Below are 25,501 nucleotides of genomic sequence, written 5' to 3'. Positions count from 1 at the left end.
CTGTGTCTGTCTGCCTGTTTTAACCAGAGCTTTTTGGAACTTTCCCTAGAGTTATCTGCCTTACAAAGTGAGCTCGGTAACGTGCGCTCCTTTCAAAGCTCTTCCCCCCAGCACTGTGGATATTGTGCATCGTGTTATTCAAGCTTGATGTAGTGCTATGGAATAGGTCGAGAGAGGCCACGCTTCTGGATTTTTCCTTGTTAGTTTTTCTCCTGGCCCATTAAAATAAGTTTTCCTTGACAGTGGGAGAAGTGGATGTGAAAAGGAGCAAAGAGAAGCATTCAGCAGAAGCATACTCACTGACTGCAGCTCCCTGAGGTGAGGCAGGCAGCGGTGCATGCTTACTCATCACACTGATGTGAGACTGACATTCTTCTTCAAGACACGATTATCACGGGCATTAGAAGCTCAAACGACCCCAGGATCGAGCTTCGGTTCCTCCATGTGCTTTGGTGGCATTTGTAAAGGTGCCAGGAATGGTTGCAAGTGAGCATTTAGGATTTGCTTTGTCGCAGGGTGAGTTTTAATCTCAGACCCCCTGCTGAGCTCCCTGGTTGTGTGACAAGTGCAGTGCTTTGTGGGCTGAGGGGGAGAGAGCAGGCTTCCACGATGCCGTGGGTTTATGCAGCTGATGAGCTGATGTACCTCTCTTCCTCCCTTGTGCTCCCACCCCAAAAAGCCTTCAAAGAGCTGACAGAAAATAATCTCCAGTCCTGGAATGAGCTCTACGGAAGTGGAACTGCTATTGTGTGAGTTTGTATAGATAAAATGGCTATTATTACTATTTTACCCCAATTGCGCTTACTTTGTAGAACAGAAAACCCTTGGCAGCCCTGTTTTCCACACTAGCTTATTAACGTTGGGTCTCTGTGTGGTAGAGAACCCATTTACTTGTCCTTTAACTAAATCAGATGTATGTGCAGGTCTATAATACCATGCTCTGAAGGTGCCAGTAAATTGTTATTTAATGTTTAAACTAAAAGCGGTCTGTCGGTTGCCTGTTTTGAAGGCTTAACTTTTAAATATACTTCATATATTTCTCAACTTCAAAGTCAGAAGAAAATACACGGCTCTGGTGTGAGCAATTTTATTCACTGTGAGGATGCTGTTCTTTTGGGTGTGGATGATGTTAGAGGATCCACTGGAGAGGATCAGAGTAGACTTGGAATGGAAACCACCCTCAGATTTGTAGGGCTCTGTGGCGGATGGTTGTATGGGATCCAAGCTGTGCATCAGGCTGGCTCCCTGGCTGCCTCAGCCAAGGCTGGCTTCCCAAAGCAGCAGCCTGCAGGCAGACAAGAAGACACCATTGACAAAGGATAGGACTGTCTCTTGGCTTTCTTGCAAAGGTTTTTTGTGCCTTAAGTGTACAAAACAACATATGGTTGAACCTGATCCTTAGTTTAGATATTTTTTTCAAGTCTTTCAGCAATCACAAAATAAAATATTAATAAGTGGTGGAAGAGTTTGACTCAATCTGTGGTGCTGTGGTTGGTCTGCCTTTTGTGCTATGAGAAACAGCACACTTTATGATGCTCCAACCCACCCCACCTCCTTCCCCATCGTGGGGTGAGGATGTGCCCATGCAGACGTAGGAGAGGCAGGAGGTTACAGTGAAGGGATGTGTGTCCCATCATAGAAAGCCAAAACTGGACAGATCCAACAAAGTGCAGTTTCTCTTCAGTACCCAGGATATTGAATTATTGGTCTGCCTTGAAAATGGTGAGTTTGTTGCTCCTTGAGGTGCTGGAACATTTGCTCTGTGAATGCAAGCTCTCATGCTGGAGAGACCTGGGGATGTCACATCTGGTGTGCAGCTGGTTGGGGTCCTGCACGGTGTGGGGCAGAGCTGATGAGTGGGTCATTTCATTTGGTTTTTTCTTCTTGTGTGTTGTCCTTGTGACTGAGGTAGTGTGATGCTCTCTGTAGAGGCATGTTGCCACGTTTTGGATTTAGGAGAAAAGCTGCATTAACAGCATACTGATGTTTTAGTTGCTGCTGAGGAGTGTTTACTGTAAGTCAAGGACTTTTGGCTTCTCACAGTGTCCTGGGGGTGCACAGGGTGCTGGGAGGGCACAGAACCAGGACAGCTGACCCAGTCTGCCCAAGGGAATGTCCCAGACCTTGTGTATTATTCTGTGTATTCAGAAGCAGGGTATTGGTGCAGATTTTGTGACATCTTTGTGATTTTTCTAGATTGGTGTAGTGGAAAGTGAGCTGAGACTGGACAGATGTTTGATACTGTCGCTTGCTATTAACAGACAGTTTGTCAGGCAATCTGTGCAGCTTACGGAAAGAAAATACTTTCCTATGGACACTTATTTACAATGAAATTTGCATTAAAATCACATTCACAAGGGCTTAATGCAAAGCAGATCTAGAGTTCCACCATTTAATAGGAAGAAAAGCTTCAACCAGACTCTAGCTTTGGAAGGTGAGGGACAGCAGGATGAAATATTTCAGGGTATTATAATAAACAGAGCACTGCAGGGTAACAGCAGCTATTCAAGTGTGGGAATTGCCTTAGTGTGAAGCAGGAAGCTCAGGAGAATACCTGACACCTCAGGTGGATGGGGTGCCTGCACCACTGTTGTGTTGGAATCCTGCCTGGCCCCATGGCTGAGTGAGATTTGTGTAGAAGCTGAAGTGACTCATCTGAAGGTCAGAGAACATGCTCCCCTTGGGAATGGGAAGTTCAGTCCCTGCCCTGCAATGCAGAGGCTGCAGGTCTTTTCTGTAATTCAACGTTAGTTAAGCAGAGGGGAAAATTAATGGCTTGTACCTTTGTACCAAGTGCAGAAACAGACATTCAGTGCGAGGCAGTGGGGGCTGCTGAGTGGGTCTTCCTCAGGATGGAGCTGTGTCAGGAGCAGCAAGCACACTTCTGGGTGGCCGAGGTGGTAAGTGGCAATGTGAAAGTTAGGAGACAGTGAAATGGTGCTGAGAGAAGTGCCAGCGCCGTTTGAGGAAGAGAAATCCCAGTCCCTGCAGATGGCCAAGGGCAGGCTGGACGGAGCTCTGAGCACTGATGGAGCTGTAGGTGTCCCTGTGCATTGCAGGGAGTGGAACCTTTCAAGGTCCCTTCCAACTCAAATGATTCTATGAAACACTCCTTATTTTGACCTGCACGGAAGAGTTCTGATGAGTTCACCTGGGAAGGTAAGGGAGTGGGAGAGGGAAGAGAGCTTTCTCCTTTGCAAAGTTTGTCCCACCTCAGTGCCCTGCTGGGGACAAGTTTTGTGAATCTACAGATTCTGCAGGAGGAGGGGAGATCTCAGGGCTTTTGGAGAATAGTACTGATGTACCCGAGCAGCTTTTGAAATTGAGTATTTCTCTATTTTCTAGCCCCATAAAGTAAGCCTTCTTCCTTCTGGCCTCTTGCATGAACTCTGGAGCGTGAGTTTCTTTGCTTCTGAGTTCTTTTTGGCTACTGACATGGCGCTGTGCAATGTGCAGGGCAGCTCCTTGGCCCTCAGCCTCCTTGAGAGGCCCTATAGGTGCCTACATGACCCTGCTGGCAAAGCCTGGCAAATGCGAACTTGGAGTCATTTTACAGCTTGAAATGGTGGCACTGTGACTAGGAGGGCATTATTCTATGCAAGGATGAGTTCAATCTGCAGCATGGTGATTTCATCTGTGTAGATCTATCCATGCCTGGGCTTACAACTGAAGTGCCTAATTGAAGTCTCTGCTCATTACTGGTTTGAGTGATTAACTGCAATTACCTGATCAGGATTTACTCGCTGCAAGCATAGTTTATAATCATGAGGAGTGGTAAATTCAACTTCCTCACAAACTGAACCATGCTTGCCCCTTTCCATAGTGTGAGGGATCGAAAAGTTGCATTTACTTTGCAGGCAATTAATTATTGTAGCCTCATTTGGAAACGTCGTGTTGTTCTTAGATAAACTGCACTCTATCTGGCTGCCTTTTTTTGCAGTGCAGATTTCTCTTCAAACCCGAGTCAAACCTTAAATCCAAATGGAGTGCTTCTGTGCCAGCAGACTGGGCTGCAGCTGTGTCTGTGGGAGCAGGGCATGTCTTTGAGGTGCTAGGAGAGACTGAAATCCGGGACTGAACACACCAGGCACCTCTGTCTGTGCTGCAAAGGCTGTCTGGCCCCAGGAATGGGGCTGCAGTGGGAATGAGACCGTATTGCATAGCTGGTTCCCAGCAGCACTGTGACATTTCCTGCTTTCTCTCCTCTACTTCCCCTTGCTACTGATTCCAAGTGTTTGTCCTTCAAAATGCACCAAAACAGGTAAGGCAGGGGTTTCTGCTCCCAGCTCCCTGCCTGTGCCCAGTTAGCTGGCATTCTCCTGCCGGTGCCTCTGGCAGGTAGGTGTTCCCTGGCACATTTGCAGTCGTGCATTTCCCTGATATCCCTTCCTAACCCAGGGGCTCACTTCTGCTCCCCTCCCAAAGCTGAAGCAGCCCATTCGTGCCACCCAGGTCCTTTCCTGCCCCCATATCCCATGTCACTTGGCCAAGGATGCCTTTTGGCCTGGAGCTGTTGGGAAACCTGAGGGATGGGTGGCTTTGGCTTTCTTTTCCTTTTTTTGCCTGTGGATTTTGAATTCTGATTTGGTGAGAGCTGCTCTGGCTGCTCTGCAGAGCCTTGGCTTTAGGTCAGTCACTGAAGCCTGGATCTATTGTTGATGAGAAGTGTGATTTATAATGCCTCAAACTGATGGACAAACGTTTGTTAAGGGAAAAACGTTGCCTTTTTTACTTCTATGTGAAAGAAAACATATAGTATAGGTAATAGAGAACTCCAAGGAAATTTCAGGCCAGTTCTTAGCTACCATCTCAAATTGATGTTCCTTCAACGTTGCCATGACTGCGACAGAGTGACTCATCCTGTTATGGTGAGCAATTTGCTTGTCTTACAAAGTCACCGGGGAAATAATTTTCCCATATCTATATGTACCAAGGCTGCAAGGCTTGCTTTTGCAAACAAGACAAATAATATTTCCTGGTACTACAAGCAGCCGGCTGGAAAATGAGACCAGTAGGTTCTATTCTTAGTTCTGTCATTAACCTTGGACATTTTCTTTAACTTCACTGGAGCTCTCCTTCACTGTCTCTAAAGAGGAGAAAGTTCTGAATACAGGAGTTGGTTTTAGAGCATAATTAAAACTCTGACGTTTAAAGTCATCCAGAAGAGTAAAATGTTGCTCAATAGTACTTCCAAAAGGACTGAAGTCACAATGTGTGCTGCAGGTTGGCAGGTGTGAGAGATGGGGGTGGCGATGCTCCCAAGAAATCTGTGTTTATATATCAAAGCTGCGAGGTCTCTCATCCTGTGTCAGCCTCGTTTTAAGTAGCATACATGGAATGATTCAGGCGGGAAGCTGAGCTGTCACAGTGCTTGCAGCATCTTGCATTTGAGGGGTGCATCCTGCAGTGCTTGCTCCTTGGGAGCAATGTGTCTCTTGGGCTGAGATCTGGGGTTGCCATTTGCAGCTGCCTGTTATTTTGGAGATGCTTTGTGATTTCTGTGGGCTTTCTGTTGTGTTTTCTGTTTTGCTTTTTGATGCCCTGCTGGGGATCTGACTTTGGATTGTTTGCCTGAGGGAGAATGCTTAATGATGACTCTGATTCTGAATGCATTTAAGTATCTCGTTTCTTATTTGGTAAAACATGTGTGGAGGTCTTTCAGAATAAACAATCCATTTTTCAACTCTGCGATTGATTGATATTGCAATTATTAGTCTTCTACTGTACAAATGATTGGGAAATATTGATTATAGATACTGGAGATGAGCTTAGAAGCTTTGCTTGGCTGTGAGAATAGTGGTTTCTATGAGCAAAAGTCCCTCTCAGGGTGACTGAGGGGGGAGAGAAAAGTCTGTCAGCTCAAAGGGACCAAATGTGATTTGAGGGGCTGGTGTGGAAATACCTGATAAGCATTTTGCTCTGATTCTTTGTGGTTCCAGTGTGTGTTTGTCCCCTTAATGCAAGACATCTGAAACTGTTTACTGTGAGTTTACTAATTCCCACAGGGCAGGTGGAAGCAGGACTGCATGGGGAATTGGAGCCTGAGCTGCTTACAGCAGGTGGAATTGTACAGCAGGCACCAACAGAGCGACTCTGGTAGGGTACAGGCATGCTGCAGAAAGAAAGCAGAGCTGGAAATGGAGTTTCCCCTAATTAATTGGATTTTTTTTCCTTTCTGTTCCCAGTGTAAGTTAAATAATGGCTGCTTCGTTTTGCTTTTATTATTTTTTTCCCTAGGTGAAACAAGACAAATGATGAAATGATAAAATGATCAGACACCATAAACCAGGAAAGAAGGAATGGCTACAAAACTGTACCTCCTTATTGTTCAACCAGAGATAACATTTTACAGAACTCAGAAGTGCCCATTTAATTGCATTGTTTTGAGTATATTCTGCCTGACCGTTTGTTTCCTTTCTTCCTCTTGTCTCCCACTGCTAGGTTGTGACTAGACTTATTCACTTGCTGGGCGAGAAGATACTTGGCAGCCTTCAGCAGGGAGGTAAGAGTCATTGCTGGACTCCTCCCATCCATTCTGGTGCTTCCTTGAAACTGGAACTACATCATTAAATTCAGAAAAAGAAAGTACTTGACAGGAGGACTTGTCCCTAAATATTTTTGCTGTTGGTTGTCACCAAGTGAATGTTTAGTTTGCTATATGTAAGTACACCATTTTTTTGGTGGGGAGAAGTGGTTGTGTAAGGATAGCAGTGGATGGAAAACTACTGCTGTGTACATGCAGTGATGTTTCCATGAAATCTCTTGCTAAAGAACTGCTCCAAGGGATCATTAACTCCCTGATAGACCTGAGTCTGATAGTCATGCTGAGTGGCATCTGCGTACTTGACTGACTTATCTTGTCTGTATTTGCATTATCTTAATGAATTGTCTGGGAGCAAATGGCTCATTATGCATTGGTTGGTAAGCTTTATGTATGTGGCAGAGGCAAACCAAAGTGTATTTACTAATTGAAGTGAGTAGGAGGAAGTTTCCTGTAGTTGGTTGTTCTTGAGCAGCTTTTAACAGAAAACAAACGTGTGTTAATCACTGATTGCGTTGTGGGATTCTTTGCTGTTGAGGTTTTTTGATTGATTTTAATCAAACAATTCTCTACTATTTCTGGTATTGCTCTTTTCGATATTCCAAGGTGACTGAAATTGAAGCTGTCACCTTGCAGGTTTTGAAGCCATTTTGGGGAATGAATTTCCAAGTCCATTCTTTAGGTGCTCTGTGGACACCATCAGTTTTGTGTGCATCTCTGGCAGTAATTGTTAATCTCTTGTGCATGCTGAAATGCCTTTGTGGCCTAGGACAGAGTTTGCACTGCTTGGGAAATGGGACAATATGTGCTCTGGAGAAGATGGAAGGCAAATTAGTGGTAGGCAATAATAGGAGCAGGATCAGAGAACAGCCATTGAAGTTCTGAGGAGAGAAGGACCGATGGAGATGAAAGAGTGGAGCAGTGATATGTAACTTGTTTGAACCTACAAATACCTTCTTGAAGATCACCTAAAAGAGAAAGCAACTATTTAATGTTCTGTGGAGAGCTATTTTAGAAGACTTGAATATCTCCAGTGCTAAATATATTTGCAAAAAAGGTTTATCTGGCATTTCTTTGTGTCCTACAGTGTACTATTGATCTTGCATATGCACTTTAAATGAGTTTTCATATCAATTACAGTATATCACGTGCATGGCAGAGAATGGCACGTGGTGGAGCTTTGCAGGGTAAAATAAGAGGAGCCAGTTGCTAAATCTTAACTAAGATGGCATTGATTTTATTGTATGCTTACAGTTGAGTTGGCAGGTGCTAGCAGCAAAGATTGTCTGAGAGGGTTACAGAGGAAATAAATGGTATAAAACTGAAAGGAACTGCTTGTAGAACACACCTACCGTTCTTTTCCTGAGCTGAACTATCTGGCAAGATCTTTGTTACGTGCATCAAATACTTCTGTCAAAAAATGCTTTTCTCTGCCCATAGCCTCTCTGTGCTGCTCAGTCTATTGCAATATATTAGAGATGCTTCCACAGTTGCTTTGCATCTGTTTTAGAGGTTCCATGTTTTATTTTAATATTTATGCACTCCTGTCTGTAAAGATTCACATTTTCCCATCTTGGGAAGGAGTGAAAATAGATGCAGATACACGTTTCCTGCAGAAACTTTGTTGAAAATGTGTATTTATTTCCTTGATCAGGAATACCATAAGAAGTGGGTATTTATTTTGGATATATTTGGATACCAACAACAAAACCAGGCTTTTGCTATTTGAGATAATTCCCCTGGAGAGGCAGGCAGGTGTCTCAGTGTTGTGGCTGTGCGTGGTGCCGTTTGTTCTTTTTCTTAACAGGTCAAGTAAAGGCACATTGCATTTTACCTGTTCCTACCACTCAGATACCTTTAAATTTGCTCAGCTTTCACCCACATTCTGTGTCATCTGCTGATAATGACAGAAATCCATTTTTTTTTCCCCTGTTGTGCACAATGCAGAATCTTTTCCTTTTGTGTGAAATGGAGGATGTTGTGTTTAACTTGGTGAAGCCATTCAGTGATAGTTCCTTACTGCCTCCGGGTGACTGGGTGACAAAGGATGTGGCTTTCTTGCTTCTGTTGTCTTTTTTCTTTTCCAACAGGCCATCCTTTTGGATTGCACAGCTCCAGCAGCAAGTGGGATGCCGGAAATCCTGCCAGCAATCTCTCCACAATAGCAATTATGCCAGTGTCTGAAGAGGTGCCACTTACTGCTTTCACTCTGGAACTCAAGCATGCTCTCAATGCTGTGGGTAAGAAGTGTTTGTGTGTCATGGGAAATAAATGCCTCTTGTCTTTTCAGAGAAGTATAGCCAGGTACCTGGCAATCAGCAGTAGATTCATGCTTCCTTTGGAGTGGAAGCCACATAGCAATGCTCCAGATGAGAACTTCCTAATCTCTTTCTGCTTCTGACTCACCTTCCTTCCTTATCATGTTTTCCTAACATATGTTGGAAAATACTGTGGCCTTGGTTTCTCAGAAAGATCTGATCTGTGAGACCTGTTGTGCTCCTGAGACTGCAGGTACTTCAGCAGATGAGAGCCCGCACCGTCCTGCTCCTGCAGAGCCTGTCTGAGAGTTCAGTGGTTTTTTTCTCTTACCTGTGAGCCTCTTCCAGACTTTTTTAGTTGTACAGTTTGATCCCACGAAGGATTTCTCTTACAATTTTCTGTTGTTAGCTAGGCAGTAAGTGGCAAACCTAAGACTGGATAGAGACGGCTTGCGCAGGAGATCCAGGTTGGCATTGGAATTCTGAACTGTCCTCAATCATGCCTTCCTACACTAGCTTACTTTATCCTGTTTGTTGCCAACTTGTCTGTCTGGTGCTCACAAAACCATGTATTCAGTTCACAGTTGAGTCATTAATTGCTGAAGTTGGCTCCGTTGGTGAAGGTGGCTGCACAAGTTCCAGTTGCTCACAAAGCCATGTACCTCATTCACCGTTCAGATCGTGCTCCACTATAGTTTGATATTTCCTGAACATCCTTTTTTCATTCTTATATGCTATCATAGATCTCAAGTAAATCTCCTGCAGTTCTTTGAATTGAAACTCTGCTGTCTCAGAGCATTTTGGAAAGTACAGGTTACGTGATGCTTGATCTCTAACCACTTAGGTTCATTTAATGCTTATTTTTCTTGGTCTTAATTAAGGTTATCTGGCACTTAGGGAGTTGGCTCTTACTATTCTGTTTTAAAACCTTCTAGATGAGCAGGCAGAGGAAAATGTGGTTGGTGTTTGAGCTCCTTCACCTTCAGAGATACAAATTTGTATGCATTTGTTGTGTTACAGTAAGCACTAATCTGTGGGTGTTTGAAGATTCCTTTTATTTTGGGGAGGCAAAAAGAAAGTTCATAACAAAACAAAGATTTCAGCCATGCTGTATTGCTAATGGGGACTTAGAATGGATTGTTGCCAGTTTGTTTTGATGGGCGACAGCACCGGGAGCCCGTAAATAAAGCAAACCAAGATTAAGTATTTAAAGGACTATTCAGCATAAAAATAACCCTTGGAGTTGAAAGCAACTAGAACATAACAAACAAACAGGGGTTTTGTTTGGATCACTCGGCCTTTTCTTGTGCACCCTTCATTTTTATTTTCTGCATCTAAACTGACGTCTGTGTAGTACTTGGCAGCTATAGATAGGATACAACCTTGGCATCTGAAGTTCTTGCCAAGACGGAGCAGACGGCTGCAGTGGGAAGAGGAAAGTGTTGTGTGAAAACACAGCTAGCCATATGGTCCCACACACAGCTGGCAGACCGAGCTCCAGCCTTGATAGCCCCGATTCCTCGGGTCAGCCTGGTGTTTGCTCAGCCCACGACTCTTAGAAACAGCGGTTAACCTTCTGCCAATGGTTTGTTGTGTGTTTGTATACTGTGTAGCTCTGAGGTCTTTTTTTTTTAATGCAGGCTGTATTCTATTTATTTTTATTTTTTAGCAGCGTTTTCTCTTTTTTCCTGTGCTTTCTGCTGCAAGTTGTTTGAGTGCCCTGTGCTGATGCGTGACAAAATGGTCTGAACAAGCTCAGTCAGTGCTGTGAAGCAAAATTTCAGTTTGCTTTTGGGTTTTCGTGATTGTGCACCTGATGAGTTAGACCTCTGTCCACATGAGGAGCTCAAACATAAGTGGAGAGATTTGGATTAGGTCCTTAGTGATCAACTATTGTGTTGGAACCCATCTTTGTGAGTGCTTACCTGCTTCTGAGGTGTTATTTAATGTGCTTGAGAAGGCTTAACTGAAATCTTTCTCTTTGGAATGTCAGTTTGAGTGAATATGTTCCTAATTCTGGAAATTAGAGGTTGCTCTGTGCATTTCATCACACATTTTCATCAGCACTTGTTGCTTATTCTCTTGTTTTCTCTTGGAACTTGTTAGTAAGCTGTAAACTGAGATGTTTAAGGTTTGATTCTTGTTATTTCAAGGCCAGACCAGTGAAACATGTTCCAGGGCAGTATAGACTAGCCTTGGTGTAGGAACTTGTGTGGGGTTAAAGCAGCTGGTTTTCAGTTTTCTACTGCAACTTAATATTTTTTATAACATTCCTTAGTCTTCCCATAATATTAATTTAGATGGATGTTGTAGTGATGTCCTTGCTGCAGGTTGGAGAAAAGAGAACAGGAATTAGAATAAATGCAGTAATTCTGAAATGACTGCCAGAATCACAATGAGCTCTCATTGCAGGAGGTGGGAACTTCTGGGGGAAGACCTTCATCCTGGGCCTGTCTGTAGGTTAGGTTGGAACAAAACCTACAAAATGAGATTGGGGGATGCTTTTCTTTCCTTGGGACTGCCATTAGAAGGCTGTTTGCAGTGCATTTTTATTTTGGTTTATGACTGCTTTCATCTTATTAGAGGAGTCTAATAGTAATCACAAAAAGATAATCTCAGTCTGGGAGAATGAACGTTAGTAATTAACAGCATGAGTTAATTTATACTGTGCACAAGAATGGAAAAACCAAGTAGAAATTAATTCACTGATAATAAGGCTTATTACAGTATTCACAGATGTTAGGATTTATAGGTTTGTTACTTGAATCTATTATGTGGATTTAATATTTAAATTTGTAGTGGAACCAAGTGATGTCCTGTCCAGGCTGGGCTTGGTTGGTCTTTTGACTGTAGGCATTGCTTTGTTTCTGTATTATTTGGCAGCAGACAGTAAAATAAGCTCGTCCCTTTGGTTGGTGTCTGTGTTCTTCCTGCTGACCCCATCAACTGGCAAAACAGGAGTGAAGCAGTTACCTGGTGCCTGATGGCAGTAAGTCAGTGTGAACCCGTCTTCATCTTGAGAAAACTGTGATGGTAAAACATGATCATAATATCATAGAATGGCTGAGATTGGAAGGGACCTTAAAGATCATTGAGCTCCAACCCCTGCTGTGGGCAGGGAATGATCTGAGCACTGAGAAGAGGGCAGAGGAGTCCTGCAGAGCGCAGCAAACCTGGGGCCGCTCGCTGCTTCCTCGCTGTTTGCTTTTATGCTGCAGTGTCAGAGCCCTTTCTCTGAACCTCAGTCTGTGGGTCTCCAGAGAAAGAGAATGCAGAATAGCAAACCTGCAGAGAACCGGGATAGAATTTTCCGCTTCAGAACTAGAGTGAATTAAAAGTGAGCAAGTTCTTTGTTTTGTCTTTTTGCTGCGCAGTTGCGAGTTGGATCAACCATGGCAGTGAATTCTGGTCAGTGTCCTTTGGTTTTCTTTGATTATTTTTTTTCCCCGCTAAATTCTTGCAGAGCAGAGAGCAGCTCTTGTCAAAAAAAAAAAAAAAGCTCTTCTAGAACATTGAGGTTTGAACAAATGGATTGGCCTAGCTATTTTTCATTTGTAACTGAGAGCAGTGGTACCTGATGTGCAAATGGCTGTGCAAATTGTGGCTTTTTGTGGAAGCCCCTCTGATCGTATGAAAATTCCAGACTAAGTAGAGAGGAAGGTTTCAAATCCAGCATACACTTCTCTCCTCTTGCTTATAGCCCTTAACTGAGCTTGCTTTCAGTTCCTAATTATGTATAATGCATTGGAAATCTCACTGAAATACCTTTGCTAATAATTTATTGGCCTTTTTAATGCATTATTCTACCAGCATGTTCCTTCTTTATGCACAAATTAGATTTCAAGGTTAAGTTTCTAATGTGTTGAGATGAATGTGGTGTCTGGAACCAGCACAGGATGGTACTCTTTGCTGGGCAGAGTCTTCTGACACTGAGACATCAGCCTCCTTTTTCAAGTCTTTGTCTCTGGCACACAACTTTGTAGACTTTTCTTAAGTTCAGTAGAAGTTCTGATTTGATGAAGTCCAGGCAAGCAAGCTTGCTGTGATTGAACTTCTTCCTTAGTGCATGTGGTTCTTGGCTGTGTCTTTCTGTACCTTGTGTTTTTATCCAGGTTGAGGTGGATTTGCAATCATGCGTAAGCATCAGCGATCACCTCCTTCATGTTTCCCTATTCAGTACTTCATGTTTGATTCAACAGAGGTGTGTGATTTCAGGATTATATTAAATATAGAACTAGGGCATCTGATTTGCCACTCCTTCGTATCTTGGGAAGTGCTGCTACATGGAAAACATTACAAAAGTGAGTACCATGTTTATCTTTAGAAAAAAGGGAAAAGGTTTGCATCTCTTATGTAATGCTTGTCTTCTTACTGGGCTATAACATGAGACTGGGAGCCTCGCTGAAGTGCTATCTCAGCCCTGCCTTATTCTTAAAAGATGCAATGAGCCAGACCTCTGATATTTCCCTATGCTTTGTTCTTCTCACTCCTCTTTCACGGACTTGTAGTTCTGTCCTGAAAACAGATGACTTTGGAGTACCAATTTAGATGCTCTGTGAGGTTTCTCAGTGAATCATGATCATCTGTGCCTGGGGGTGAGACTCCTGCCATGCTGTGTTTTCTCACCTGAAGCACAGAAGAGCCAGGATTCAGACTCCCACTGAGTCTGCTGAAAGATAAGTCTCTGGGGAACCTTCAAAAGTTACCACCTCTGGCTTGGAAATTCATGAGCTGCAAATTGCTGGGGGCTTGGAGAATGGCATTAAGCTTTCCCTGCTCTAATACTCATGCCCAGCAATCTGTTGTTGGTCACAGTCAGACAGTAGTGGGCTAGATAAATATTGAATGTTACCTCATATCACCTTTCCTGTGCTCTTACCTTTGAGCTGTTAATCCTATGTCTAATCCTTCTGAAAGAGAAGACAGTGGAGGATGGGGGAGTGTTGCTGTTCCACCAGGTGCCTGGGGGCTGCTGTAGGTGTGAAGAGAGCATCATGTTATCACCTGGTGCCGTGCACTGGCAATGCTGTAACACATTGACTGGGACATTCCTGCCTTACCAGCAAGGCTGTGTGAAGGGTGTATACTTGAGAAGCATTTTCATTTCTTGGTTATTCTCAGCACTTTAGTCTAAATAACACTTGGTCATACTGTTTTATGTGCTTGAGAACACATATGTTGGTGTTCTTGATCACGTTGATGGAAGGTTATTTAATGGTTGACTAATTGGGAGCTTGCTAGAAATTGGAAGCGTAGAGCAGATGGCTGCTGCTTCTGAAGCAAAACAGAGCTGTTTGAGTTGGAAGCATCGCTGAGTCCTGTGCTGGTTGTGATTGATGGCCTGTGTGCCCTGTCCTCCAGGGGCAGGCACTGGGAGGCTCCTGCAGTGTGTCCATACGCAGGTGTTGGGTTATGGGCTGAGTGCAGGCAGCCCCTGTCCCAGATGCACCAGAAGGGTGCCTGGGTGTGATTTCTGAAGAAATGCTCTTCCTTGAGGCTCTGCGGATGCGTTGCCCCCACTCAAGCAGTGTCTGTGGGTGAGGTAGCCATCAACTTACTAATGCAAAGCTGCCTCCCAGCTCTACAGAGCCTCCTTTGTGCCGTGAATCAGAGGCGTTGGGGGCTGCGTCACTGTGTTTAATACGTCCCCTTGGGGCAGGTGCTCTGCTGCATCAGGTTGGTGTGGTGGGCTCTGAGCTCCTCTGCCGCTCTGAGATCCCAGCAAGCAGGCACAGGGGGTTCACAGCAGATGTAATTTGGAGCACTCACTGCTCTCCTTATCATCAGTCTCTCATTGGACATTTTTACTGCGTTCCTCAGCTCATTTTACATTCCTGCTAGTCTTTGCCTGCTTCACCACCATCATAAAACTTTTTAGGTCGCATGTGTTGGAAGAATAACTGGTCTACATATCATTTCTGTTTTGCTGAGAGCTTTGAAACATTAATGAGCACAAATGACAACTCAGGTGTTGAATGCTTTTCCAAAATTTGCCTGCCCTTTCTCCCTTACAGTGGGGAAATGAAGTTCAACTCCAGACCTCCCAACTTCCATGCTTTTCTACCAGCTTTTGCTTCCTATGTCAGTGCTCTTCACTTGTGGTGTGTTCTTGTGTGTTTTAAAAAAAGAGCAAATGTTATTTGGATGTTTGGAAATAAAAGATTAAAAATCCAAAATTGAGTGGTATTTTGTTGTTTTGTTTTTTGGTCAGGTCTGGCACTAAGCTGTGCTAAAACGGAGTGAAGGCTGGGCAGGAAGGAGCTGAGCATTACGAGAGATGCAGGCTGATGCTGAAGGTTGGGGTGGGCAGCTCCAGATACTGCACTTGTGCTTTTTCTTTTTGAGCATCTAAGTGAGGAATTCTGATACTTTGCCATCTTATTCACTCCTGTTTTCTTGATTTTTACTGCATACATTATGCCATGCTGCTTTGGTACTGCCTGGAGGGGCTACACATGATTAAGTGCTGTGTTTTTTCATATATGATTTTCTGTGAATTTCTCAATAAGAGAAATATGAGGTTAATCCTTTGTTTTTCTCAGGCTTGCTTTTTTTTTTTTTTTTTTTTTTTTTTGTATTTAGCTGCAACTATTTTGCAACTTCCACCAATGAAATGGAATCACTAATAAAGAAAAAAATAGATGAAAGTGCCTGTAAGAAGCCGATCTTCTTTGTGTACTGAAATTCATCTCAGGCATAATACTGTTGCCAGATGTGCATATGTTTAGCTGTAGTAGAAGTAGTGTGGATCAGGCTCAGCCCTATGGATTTGGATTTCTCTTTAGAAGAAGACTAGAGGATTGGAAGTATGGCATATTGAATAGGAATATTGAAATAGCATATTGAATAGGAATATTGAAATAGCATATTGAATAGGAATATTGAAATAGCATATTGAATACTACTAGAGAGCCTTAGTTTTCATCTGAGGAGCTGCTTTACTACGGGGTGAACAAATTTATGTATATCAGTATGCCAGTGAGTCAGCTTCATTCTTTGAAACCAGATTCCTGAGGTTTTCTGTGGTTTGGAAAGGTGTGTGATACCCTAAATATTGTGTTTGTGGCGTCGAAATACAGCTGAAATAGAAGCCCTCATTCTGTGTGGCATTGAAAAATGCATTAAAAGAGCTTGTAGGTCGGGGCCGATGCATGAATACAGCTCTGGGAATGTGGGAAATGGAGGATGTTATTGTAGTTTAGTGTGAAAATCTTCATGCCAGCTCTTCTGTGGCAACTCTCAATGCACTTATCCATCAGGATCGTTAAAGAAAAAAGCTGTGTTTGTTATAGAGATATAGCTACATTTTCCCAATACAGTTTGTCAGCAGCTGAATGGAAGAAGTTCATGTATGAACCATTCTGTTCTTTCAGGTCCTGCCTTGCTGCTCACAAGTGACAACATCAAACAGCGGCTGGGTTCTGCTGCTCTGGATAGGTACTGTATGATGTGTGGGGAAATGCAGAAAGGTACCATGCAAATACAGTGTTTGGGAACAAAACCTTCTATTTTAACATACAGTATACCTTTCTGATCAAGGTGTTTGAGACAATGAGGTTTCAAGAGCCTTTAGTTCAAATGTGGGTTATTTTTTAATTTTTCCCCATAGTTACTTTCTCACTTGTGCCATCAGGCAAGCTGAGTTAGCCTAAGGGAGGTGAGGCACTGGAACAGGTTGCCCAAGGAGGCTGTGGATGCCCCATCCCTGCAGGCATTCAAGGCCAGGCTGGATGTGGCTCTGGGCAGCCTGGGCTGCTGGTTGGGGGTTGGAACTGATGAGCATTGTGGTTCTTTTCAACCCAGGCCATGCTGTGATTCTATGTCATGGAAGCCTTACTGAAACACTGCATCCTCTTTTCTCTATGTGCATATTGAATGCTATAAATGATGAAGAAATCAACATGCATGAGCCTGGAAATGAAGGCAGGGAGGGAATGTTAGGAAATAGACTGAGCAAGTGAGAGATGCAAGGTTCTGGTGCTCTTCAGATGCTGTGCTTGGCATGCAGGACTTCACTCTGGCAGGAGCTGTGGTATGAAAGAAGTTTGTTTTCTCTGTCCCCAGTATCCATGAGTACCGACTGACGAGCTGGCTGGGCCAGCAGGAGGACATCCACCGCATCGTCCTCTACCAGGCAGACAGCAGCCTTACTCCATGGACTCAACGCTGCATCAGGCAGGCTGACTGCATCTTGATAGTAGGGCTGGGAGACCAGGAGCCCACTGTTGGAGAGGTGTGGAACAGCTTCTTTCCATGGTTGCAGTGTTAGCAGTCAAGAGCAAAAGAAATGTTGTTTCACACAAGTGAATTTCTGGGGATTTAATACCCAGTGATGCATATATAACGGATTTTTTGGGAATATTTCATTACAAGTAGAGGAATTAAATGAGAATTTTCTGAAATGACAAGCTTTAAAAATATTTCCAGCAGAGTTCCAAAGAATCATTTTGGTCAACGGTAAATCAAAACCAAATCGCACTGAAGCAATATGACATTCATGTTTCTGTCCAGAATTTCTCTGCAGAATCTCCAGATAAGGAGATAAAATCTTTGGTACATTTAATGGTACATGTGTAGGGAAAGCTATTTGTGAGTTGTGTTGTATTTCATTACAGACTGTAAGCCATTTTTTTTCCCTACCACCTATTTTTATCCTTAATATTTAATTGCTAAAGCTTGTTGATCAGGCACAAATTCTACAGGAACTGGAGGGGGAAAAAATAGGACTATTAAGATTGTGAAGTGCTGAGTCTGACCTCCAAAGAGCCTGGGTCTGTTCCCATCTGCAGAGTTCCTTTGTGTCTGGTGTTGGTTCTTTGTCAGCATGGGGGAGGCAGGAAGCACAGTAATGGGAACTCACCATCAGATGTCTGAAACAAGAAGTAAGAAGGGCAAAGAGAAAAAAATGGTCTGATTGGATGTTTAAAAAAAACAACAAAGCATACTGAAAGCTTTCAGGCTCAGGTATGACTTGAGAAGCAATTTCATTCTGTGTGAACAGCATGCACCTGTGCTGTGCTTTTAATGGAGTGTGTTCTAGATAAAAATCACTGTTTTACATTCAGATTTAAATCCTTGTCCAATTTTAGAGTTCTCTTTGCCACATAAGCCCACAGCTATCGGCGTGGTTGACTAAATCCATCTTGTTTGAGGTTCCCACTGTGCACAGCAATCTGCACATTCAGATCAGGTGTCAGGCATGTATTTGCATGTCCATGTGTGTATTCCAAAATAGAACATCTCATTAAGTTAATAACGAAGCAGCATGTTCCTAATGCCTCCATTCCTTTGGTGTATATAATTTCCTCTAGCTGGAGAGGATGCTGGAGAACACAGCGGTCCGAGCCCAGAAGCAGCTGATTCTGCTCCATAAGGAGGATGGACCTCTCCCATCCCGAACTGTGGAATGGCTCAATATGAGGAGCTGGTGTTCTGCACATCTTCATATCCACTGCCCACGAAGAGTGTTTTCCAAAAGAAGCTTGCCAAAGCTGGTGAGAGACTTGATTTGGTGCTTGGGCTGCAGTAGTTGTAATCCGTGTTTCAAACGTTCTCTGACACAGTGTTGTTACAGGATGCTCTTTGCAGCTGAGTGTTACATTGCTGCTGTTCCCTTAAATCTGTCTGGATTTCCGTGTTTGTCAGTACTTTTAAATCTTTGATCAAGAAAATATCTTTACAGAAAATACTGCACTACTGTGAAATTCTTCCATCTTCAGCAAAATTATGGGAGATGCAGTTGATTATTAGGCTTGTTTAAATAGTTTACAACCCCCCTTTTTTTTTTTTTTTTTTGGTATGTTCTTAACGCGGGCTGTAAGACCTTCTTTTAGAATGGCTTTTAGAACAACCATTGTGTTCCTTCCTTCTGCAGATAGAGATGTATGAGCGTGTGTTCCAGAAGCCACCTGACCGCCACTCGGACTTCTCTCGCCTGGCTCGTGTTCTGACTGGAAATGCCATTGCTCTGGTCCTAGGAGGTGGGGGAGCCAGGTAGGTCCCAGAATGTTCTCTGGTGTCTCCTGCCAGAGATCCCAGCCTGCTGCTGTGTGTCCTGTGGTGTGTCCTGTGGTGTGTCCCGGGCACGTGGATGCATTGCTGTAGAGTCCTGGAGCACCACTGTTGCAGAGTTGTGATTAGAACAGAATAACAGGCATCCTATAAAATCTGCACTGTTCTGTAAATAACATTCTGGAGAGAGGCTGAGGAGATGCTTCTCTTATGCAAACATAACTGGCTGGATTTTTCTTCGGATTTTTGTGGATTTTGTGGATTTCTGTGAGGCCCCATCTGCAGCACTGTGTCCAGGTCTGGAACCCCCAGTACAAGAAAGACAGGGAGCTGTTGGAGAGGGTCCAGAGGAGCCACAAAGATGAGCAGGGGGCTGCAGCACCTCCCCTACAGGTGACAGGCTGAGGGAGCTGGGCTTGTTCAGCCTGGAGAAGAGAAGGCTGTGGGGTGACCTCAGTGCAGCCTTTTAGTGCCTAAAGGGAGCCTACAGACAGAAGGGGAATCAACTCTTTGAAAGGGGAAATAACAGCAGGACAAGGGGAAATGGTTTGAAGTTTGAAGGAGGGAAGATTGAGGTTGGATGTCAGGGGGAAGTTCTTGACAGAGAGAGTGGTGAGGTGCTGGAACAGCTGCCCAGAGAGGCTGTGATGCCCCATCCATCCCTGGAGGTGTTCAAGGCCAGGTTGGATGGGGCCCTGGGCAGCCTGGGCTGCTCTGAAATGGGGAGGTTGGTGGCCCTGTGTGTGGCAGGGGGTTGGAGCTTCATGGTCCTTGAGGTCCCTTCCAACCCTGGCCATTCTGTGATTCTGTGATCCAGGTAGGAATGTGAGGGTTTGGTACTGTTTGTTATGAGCCCTCTCATACGCTGGGCTTAATGCTGGGAGATGATGAGGGTAAATGTGACCTTTCTTATGTTGGCCTGCACTGTGGATTTTTCCCAATGGATTCTTGCATTACAGTGTGGCTGTTGAGATTTCCAAGGCCCTCAAAGCTTTTCAAAGTTTAGACAGCCAGAGGAATTAAATTCTCTGAGGAGAGAATGTTCTCTGCTTTAGAATGACGTGACACCCCAGGTACCTGTGTGCTTCTCACAGCCCTGCCTCCCAGAACGTGTGTGTGTCTGCAGACACAAGGCTGGGGCATGTGCTGAACACTCCTATTAGGATTCCAACTGAGTTACAAGCGAGCTTTGGAAATGCACTATTACCAATGTTCTTCTTTGGAATTCCTTTCAACTTCGAAACTTTTCTGTTGAGGAAGATGTAGAATTTAGTATTCAAGAGGGCACCAATTTGGTTATCTTCGTCAATGTGTTCTTGCCCTTCTTTAAATCAGTGCTTTGAAATGCCACTCTCAAATAGAAATATGAATATATAGGTTACATACTGTCTGTTGGTTCAGATTCATGGAAATAGCACATTTTTGTCTTGGGACCACCATGTGCTTTGGGGAGGGAATATTCCCTGTAAGTGAAGGTTAGAACTCCTTTGTGACAGCTTGTTCTGATTAGTCACTCGATGCTGAGACAGCCAGTGCTTTGCTTTGGCTGTTTCTTCGACTGTCTGTAAAGAAGCCTTTATCCTGGCTGCTTTCTCAGTTTCTTCACCTAAGATGATTTCAGTATTTCGTTTCTGAGATAAACACTATCCTGTGGAGGCACAAAATAAAGCAGAGGAAGGGAGCTTGTATTTAATTTGTGTATCTCAGGAGATTTCTTATCAACTGATATAAAACACTTAGTTTCTTGTGGGTTTTTTTGGTTGTGTTGCTTTGTTTTGTTACTAGCTGAGATCTCTCTTTACTGAAGCCTGTGCTGTGCTAAAATACATGTACTTGTATATTTCTGGCAGCACGTTTTGCTTATTCCATTCCTTTCTCCCGTCTGTAAATACTGCTGTAGTTTTTGCCAAACTAATTTTTTTTGTTCTGCTGCTTAATTTGCAAGCTACCACCTGCTGGTTTTCAAGAGCAGAGGTAAGAAAGAGCAGGCTTGTTAGAGCTGTTTGTTGGTCCTGTGTTGTCGTCTTCCCCAGATCTGAAGCGCTGCACAGCTGCTGTGTTTAGCTTTGCTGGATGCAGTCACCCATTCAACAATGTCCTCACGTCTCATCAGCCATTAATGTGTCCATCTCTGCATCTGTGCAGGGTGGAAGACTCTAAGAGGATAAAATGGCAGATAGTGGGTAAATATGACGCTTCCTTCTTTCTCTAAAATCTTTTTTTTTACATTTCATGGCCCAAAGAGCTTTTTCTGAGAGCTCATGCTGGTGGCACATGGATGGTGGGAGCATTGTGTTTTTCAGCAGGAAGGTACTTGCGTGCTATTTTTGTAGCTAGATTGTCATCAAAATTGTGATTGGATGAAAGATTCGGATTTTTTTTTTGTTTTGTTTAATTTGTTTTCCAAGTGAGAGCACAGTCCAGACTCTTGGGAAAAGATGGAGTTATTCTGAGCTCTGTACAAATCTGCCTTTGAAAGCTTTGCAGGCCAAAGTTCTTAGATCGCCTTCTCTACTGACAAAGCTACAAGAGGTTGTGCATTGAGTACTGGAAATCATCCTGCGCTTAAGGCCAGCTGAGTGGCCAGCATGATGAGTGGCTGCCAGGCTCTGGCTGCTCAGCGTGGCCTTTGGTAGCACTCTGCATGGAGTAACCTGCACTGCTCTGGAAGCACGAGTCAGACTGGGCTCAGAAATGGCACAGGGTGCCAGCTGAGCTGTGAGAGGTGCTGTGCCCTGTGGCTCCAGTAATATCAATTATTTACTGTTATTTCTGGGATGTTTGTCTGTATCCCAATGACAGTCAGTTCGGGAGGTTTTACCAAAGCAGCTTCCTAGTCATTATCTTTGGTTTGTCATGACAAAAGGCGCGTAGGAACTGAGGGTTTTCTTTCTCTTGTGAAGTTAAAAATACAACGAATCAAAGTGATACAGTTCTGAAATTATAGTGTTTTGCTATAGTCAAGTGCTAACTTAATTTCAGTTAGAATCGCCAAGGAGTTTGGGGGAAGGAAAAGAGATTTGAGTTTAGGAAAATAATACCTTTGAAATGTAGTTGGGAGAATAATGACACAGCAAACCCTGCAATAAAGGCACGAACCTCCCATACGTCATTGTCGTGAACTTCAGCCGTCCCACACACAGCCCACCCTTCCTTTGGTTTTCCATAGTTGTCTTAGCAGAGCTGTTGAAAAACTGAAATTTACGGGCAGTAAATACTTAATAGAGAAGGATCTGAGAGTCCCCGGGGCTGTGGAGAAAAACAATTGGTCGTGATGTTGCAGGGGGCTGACTGACACTGCGCTGTGATGACAAGCCTTCTTGTTGATTATAATGTCATTCTTGTAGGAGTTAATTTGCTCCAATGCGCCGATTCTGCATAGACACATTAGGAAAATACACAGCATTCGACGCTTCTGTTTGGATGGCTTGATGAGTGCTGTACCATACAAACACAGTGTGCATCAGAGATGCTGCAAGCACGTTCTTGCCTTTTCTGGGTGCTGTGCCTGAAGTGATGAGCTGCATGTGGTGCTGGGTGCTGCTGCCTTCCCCTACCTGCGCACGTGCAGCCCATGTCCCGCTGCTGTCCCAGCTCCACAGTGCTCCGCTTCTCCATTCCTCCCAGCCCTTTCCTTCAAGTAGGGAATGGCAGCCTCCCCTGTGAGCTGCTGCTCTGCTGCTGAAGGTGTTTCTAGGTATTTATTTCATCAAGGCATCTCTTCTCTTTTCCCCACTCAGTTTTCTCCCCAGAACAAGAAAGACGCAGAGCTCTTAGATGGGTCCAGAGGAGGCCACTAAGATGATCAGAGGGCTGGAGCTCCTCTCCTGTGAGGAAAGGCTGAGGGAACTGGGCTTGTTGAGCTTGGAGAAGAGGAGGCTGCAGGGAGACCTCATGGTGGCCTTCCAGTACTTGAAGGGAGTGGATAAACAGGAGGGGGAACGGCTGTTTGTGAGGGTGGATGGTGATGGGACAAGGGGAATGGTTTTAAAGTGAGACAGGGGAGGTTGAGGTTGGATATTAGGAGGAAGTTTTTCATCAGAGGGTGGTGAGGCACTGGCACAGGTTGCCCAAGGAGGCTGTGGATGCCCCATCCCTGCAGGCATTCAAGGCCAGGCTGGATGTGGCTCTGGGCAGCCTGGGCTGCTGGTTGGTGACCTGCACACAGCAGGGGGTTGGAGCTAGATGAGCATTGTGCTCCTTTTCTACCCAGGCCGTTCTGTGATTTCATGATTCTATGAATGCTGTAATCATTTATCTCATATTCTCTGCAGTATATACCGTGTGATTTCCTCAGTTAACTCTGGCTTGAATCAATAGACGTTCCTTGGAATGTGATACTTGTCATAAGAAATAAATTATTAATTCCCACCTATGTTTTATTATTCCTCTAGGTCTTAATTATGTGTGTTTTTTTTTTTTACTCTATTTCATGTAACAGTCCCTTTCATTATGCTTTCTTCCTCTCCAGGTAAATTTATTGAACACTTCACCCTTTTTGTTCTGCATCTTTTCATATGTTTGGAAATTTCCTTTTTCATTTACTAATAAGCCAAGCCAATATCAGAGTTTTCCAATTCTCCAACTGGTTTTAAGAGGGGAGACATCTATAGCCAGTAATTTCTGTATCTTTAATTCATATTCATTAAAATCAAACTACGCTTGTTCTTTTTTTTTTTAATTCCTTTTTTACATTTTGCCTATAGGGATTTTTTTCTTTATTAGTTTCTTCATTTAAAGTAAGATGGTTTTTGGCTATTACTAGGTTTATTGACACGTGATAGAATTATCTCCTAACTGATTTTGATTGTTAATGTTTTCACCTTTGTTGCTAAAGGTGGGTTTTTTTTGTTTTGTTTTTTGAGAGAGGAATTCCTACGTTTTGCAAGTTTGGATTTGTCTGTATTTCTGTATGCTGCTGTTATTTTTTTCCCTGCTTTTGTGGCCAAAGTTAGGGTGTAATAAAGAATTCCTTCATCTTGTACACCAATTAAGCAGAGAAATTGTCTCAGGTAATGTTCTGGTGTTTCATATTTTATATGTATGTGTATTTATATTTATGTATGTATATCCAGAGGGGAGAGACAGAGAGAATACTAGCCACATGAGACATAGCTCCCTGGAATTACAAAGCCATGTATTTTAAATTTCTGCCAGCACATCATAAGTCAGAACAGGACATTTTGTGGTCCCCTGTGATTCAGTCATCCATAGTCGAAACTGCCTTCTTTTATACTCAGTGTGAACCCATAAGCATTCAGGTTTTTTTGTATTTTTTCTTGTGTTCCATGAATCAGAAATAGGTTATGCTATTCTTGATGCAAAGTGCCAATGTCTTCCTATCCATTCTTCTTTAGTAGTGTTTACTGTTTTAGTTGATATTTTATTGTAAGGTTCTCTCAAACTTGTATCAAATTTCAGTATTACAAGTCCTTATGAGATTGAAAAAATAAAGCAAACGTTGTAGCTCAGTCTTCCTTTGTCTTTTGTATACTTCTTCCCATTCTTTTTCATAGAAACCAGTTTGGGTTGGAAGGGATTTAAGATTATGTAGTTCTAACCCCCCTGCTATAGGCAGGGACACCTCCCTCTAGCCCAGGTCGCTCAAAGCCCCATCCAGCCAGCCTGGCCTTGAATGCTTCCAGGGAGGAGGCATTCACAATCTGTTCTGGTGTCTCACCACCTTCACAGTAAAGAATTTCTTCTTATCTAGTCTAAATCTCCTAGTTTAAAACTGTTGTCCCTAGTCCTGTTGCAACATGCCCTTGTAAAATGTCTCTCCTTAGCTTCCCTGTAGGCCCCCTTGAGGCACTGGAAGGCCTGTGATGCCACTTTCTCCCCTTGCTGTTTTTGGTCTCAGAAGTTTTCTTCCTGCTTTTCTTCTCTTCCCCCAAGCTGATGTTACTTTTGACTTTCATTGCTTCCCTCAGTCAAGAACATGGATGCTTTCTATATCTTGTCATTGGAGAATAATGTTATGAAATTGAAAGTAAGGGTGCACTGATAATTTGTAAATATTTAAGATGATCTCCAGCCAAGCATTCACTCTGTAGGCCTACAAAATGTCTTTTAGCTGAGAGTAATGGCAAAAACTCAACTACAGCAAAGACGACCTTTGATTGCGTTACAGAACCTGGTATTGGCCGTTTCTCCAATGCATTACAAACACATTGTCAAAACCCACACTGTCTTCATTCAATACCAGCTTCACCTCTAACCAGTGCCAAAAAAGAGACTCTGAAGCGTGCTGTGCCTGATTGGCTGTTGTCTGTAACGTGTCATCTTTACTGCTCTCTTAGATTTCTCACTCTACCTCACAGATTTGGTCAAGGACTTAGTAAGAGCCCAGCTATCTGAAAACTGAGTGATAGTTTTGTTCCCAGCTGCTTTGATTATGCAGTTCTTAAATTACTTTCTTAACAGAATATTCCTGCTAAATACCTTTTTGTGAACAATATTACACTCAGCGTAAATTACAGCATTTTGTTCCATTGTGTTATTTAAAAGGAGCATTCTACAGAATGCATTCTGTATTTGACACTTGAAATGCGATTGTAAATCACCCAGTTTGAATGGCAGGCTTGGAGGCACTGAAGTTATTGTCTTCCTTTCCATTAATTTCAGGGACAGAGTGGGTGGATCCAGAAGACCCAACAGTCATTGCAGAGACAGAGCTATTGGGAGCTGCAGC

At 43.5% G+C, this 25,501-nt stretch overlaps 1 protein-coding gene across 1 annotated transcript in view; it reads left to right on the top strand.

Moving 5' to 3' along the window:
• PNPLA7 (patatin like phospholipase domain containing 7) overlaps positions 1-25,501 on the top strand; it is a 118,543-nt gene that overhangs the window by 52,415 nt on the left and 40,627 nt on the right. The window contains exons 21-26 of the mRNA XM_042878729.1: positions 6,442-6,502; positions 8,632-8,781; positions 16,173-16,236; positions 16,864-17,032; positions 18,111-18,293; positions 18,674-18,792. Coding sequence (XP_042734663.1) covers positions 6,442-6,502; positions 8,632-8,781; positions 16,173-16,236; positions 16,864-17,032; positions 18,111-18,293; positions 18,674-18,792 — 746 coding nt within the window. The remainder of the gene's footprint in view (positions 1-6,441; positions 6,503-8,631; positions 8,782-16,172; positions 16,237-16,863; positions 17,033-18,110; positions 18,294-18,673; positions 18,793-25,501) is intronic.

This window comes from Lagopus leucura, unplaced genomic scaffold (genome assembly GCF_019238085.1).
Source record: "Lagopus leucura isolate 7727_CA_CO unplaced genomic scaffold, USGS_WTPT01 Super-Scaffold_100022, whole genome shotgun sequence".
NCBI classification, from domain to species: domain Eukaryota; kingdom Metazoa; phylum Chordata; class Aves; order Galliformes; family Phasianidae; genus Lagopus; species Lagopus leucura.
This window is presented reverse-complemented; position numbering and strand designations above follow the sequence as displayed.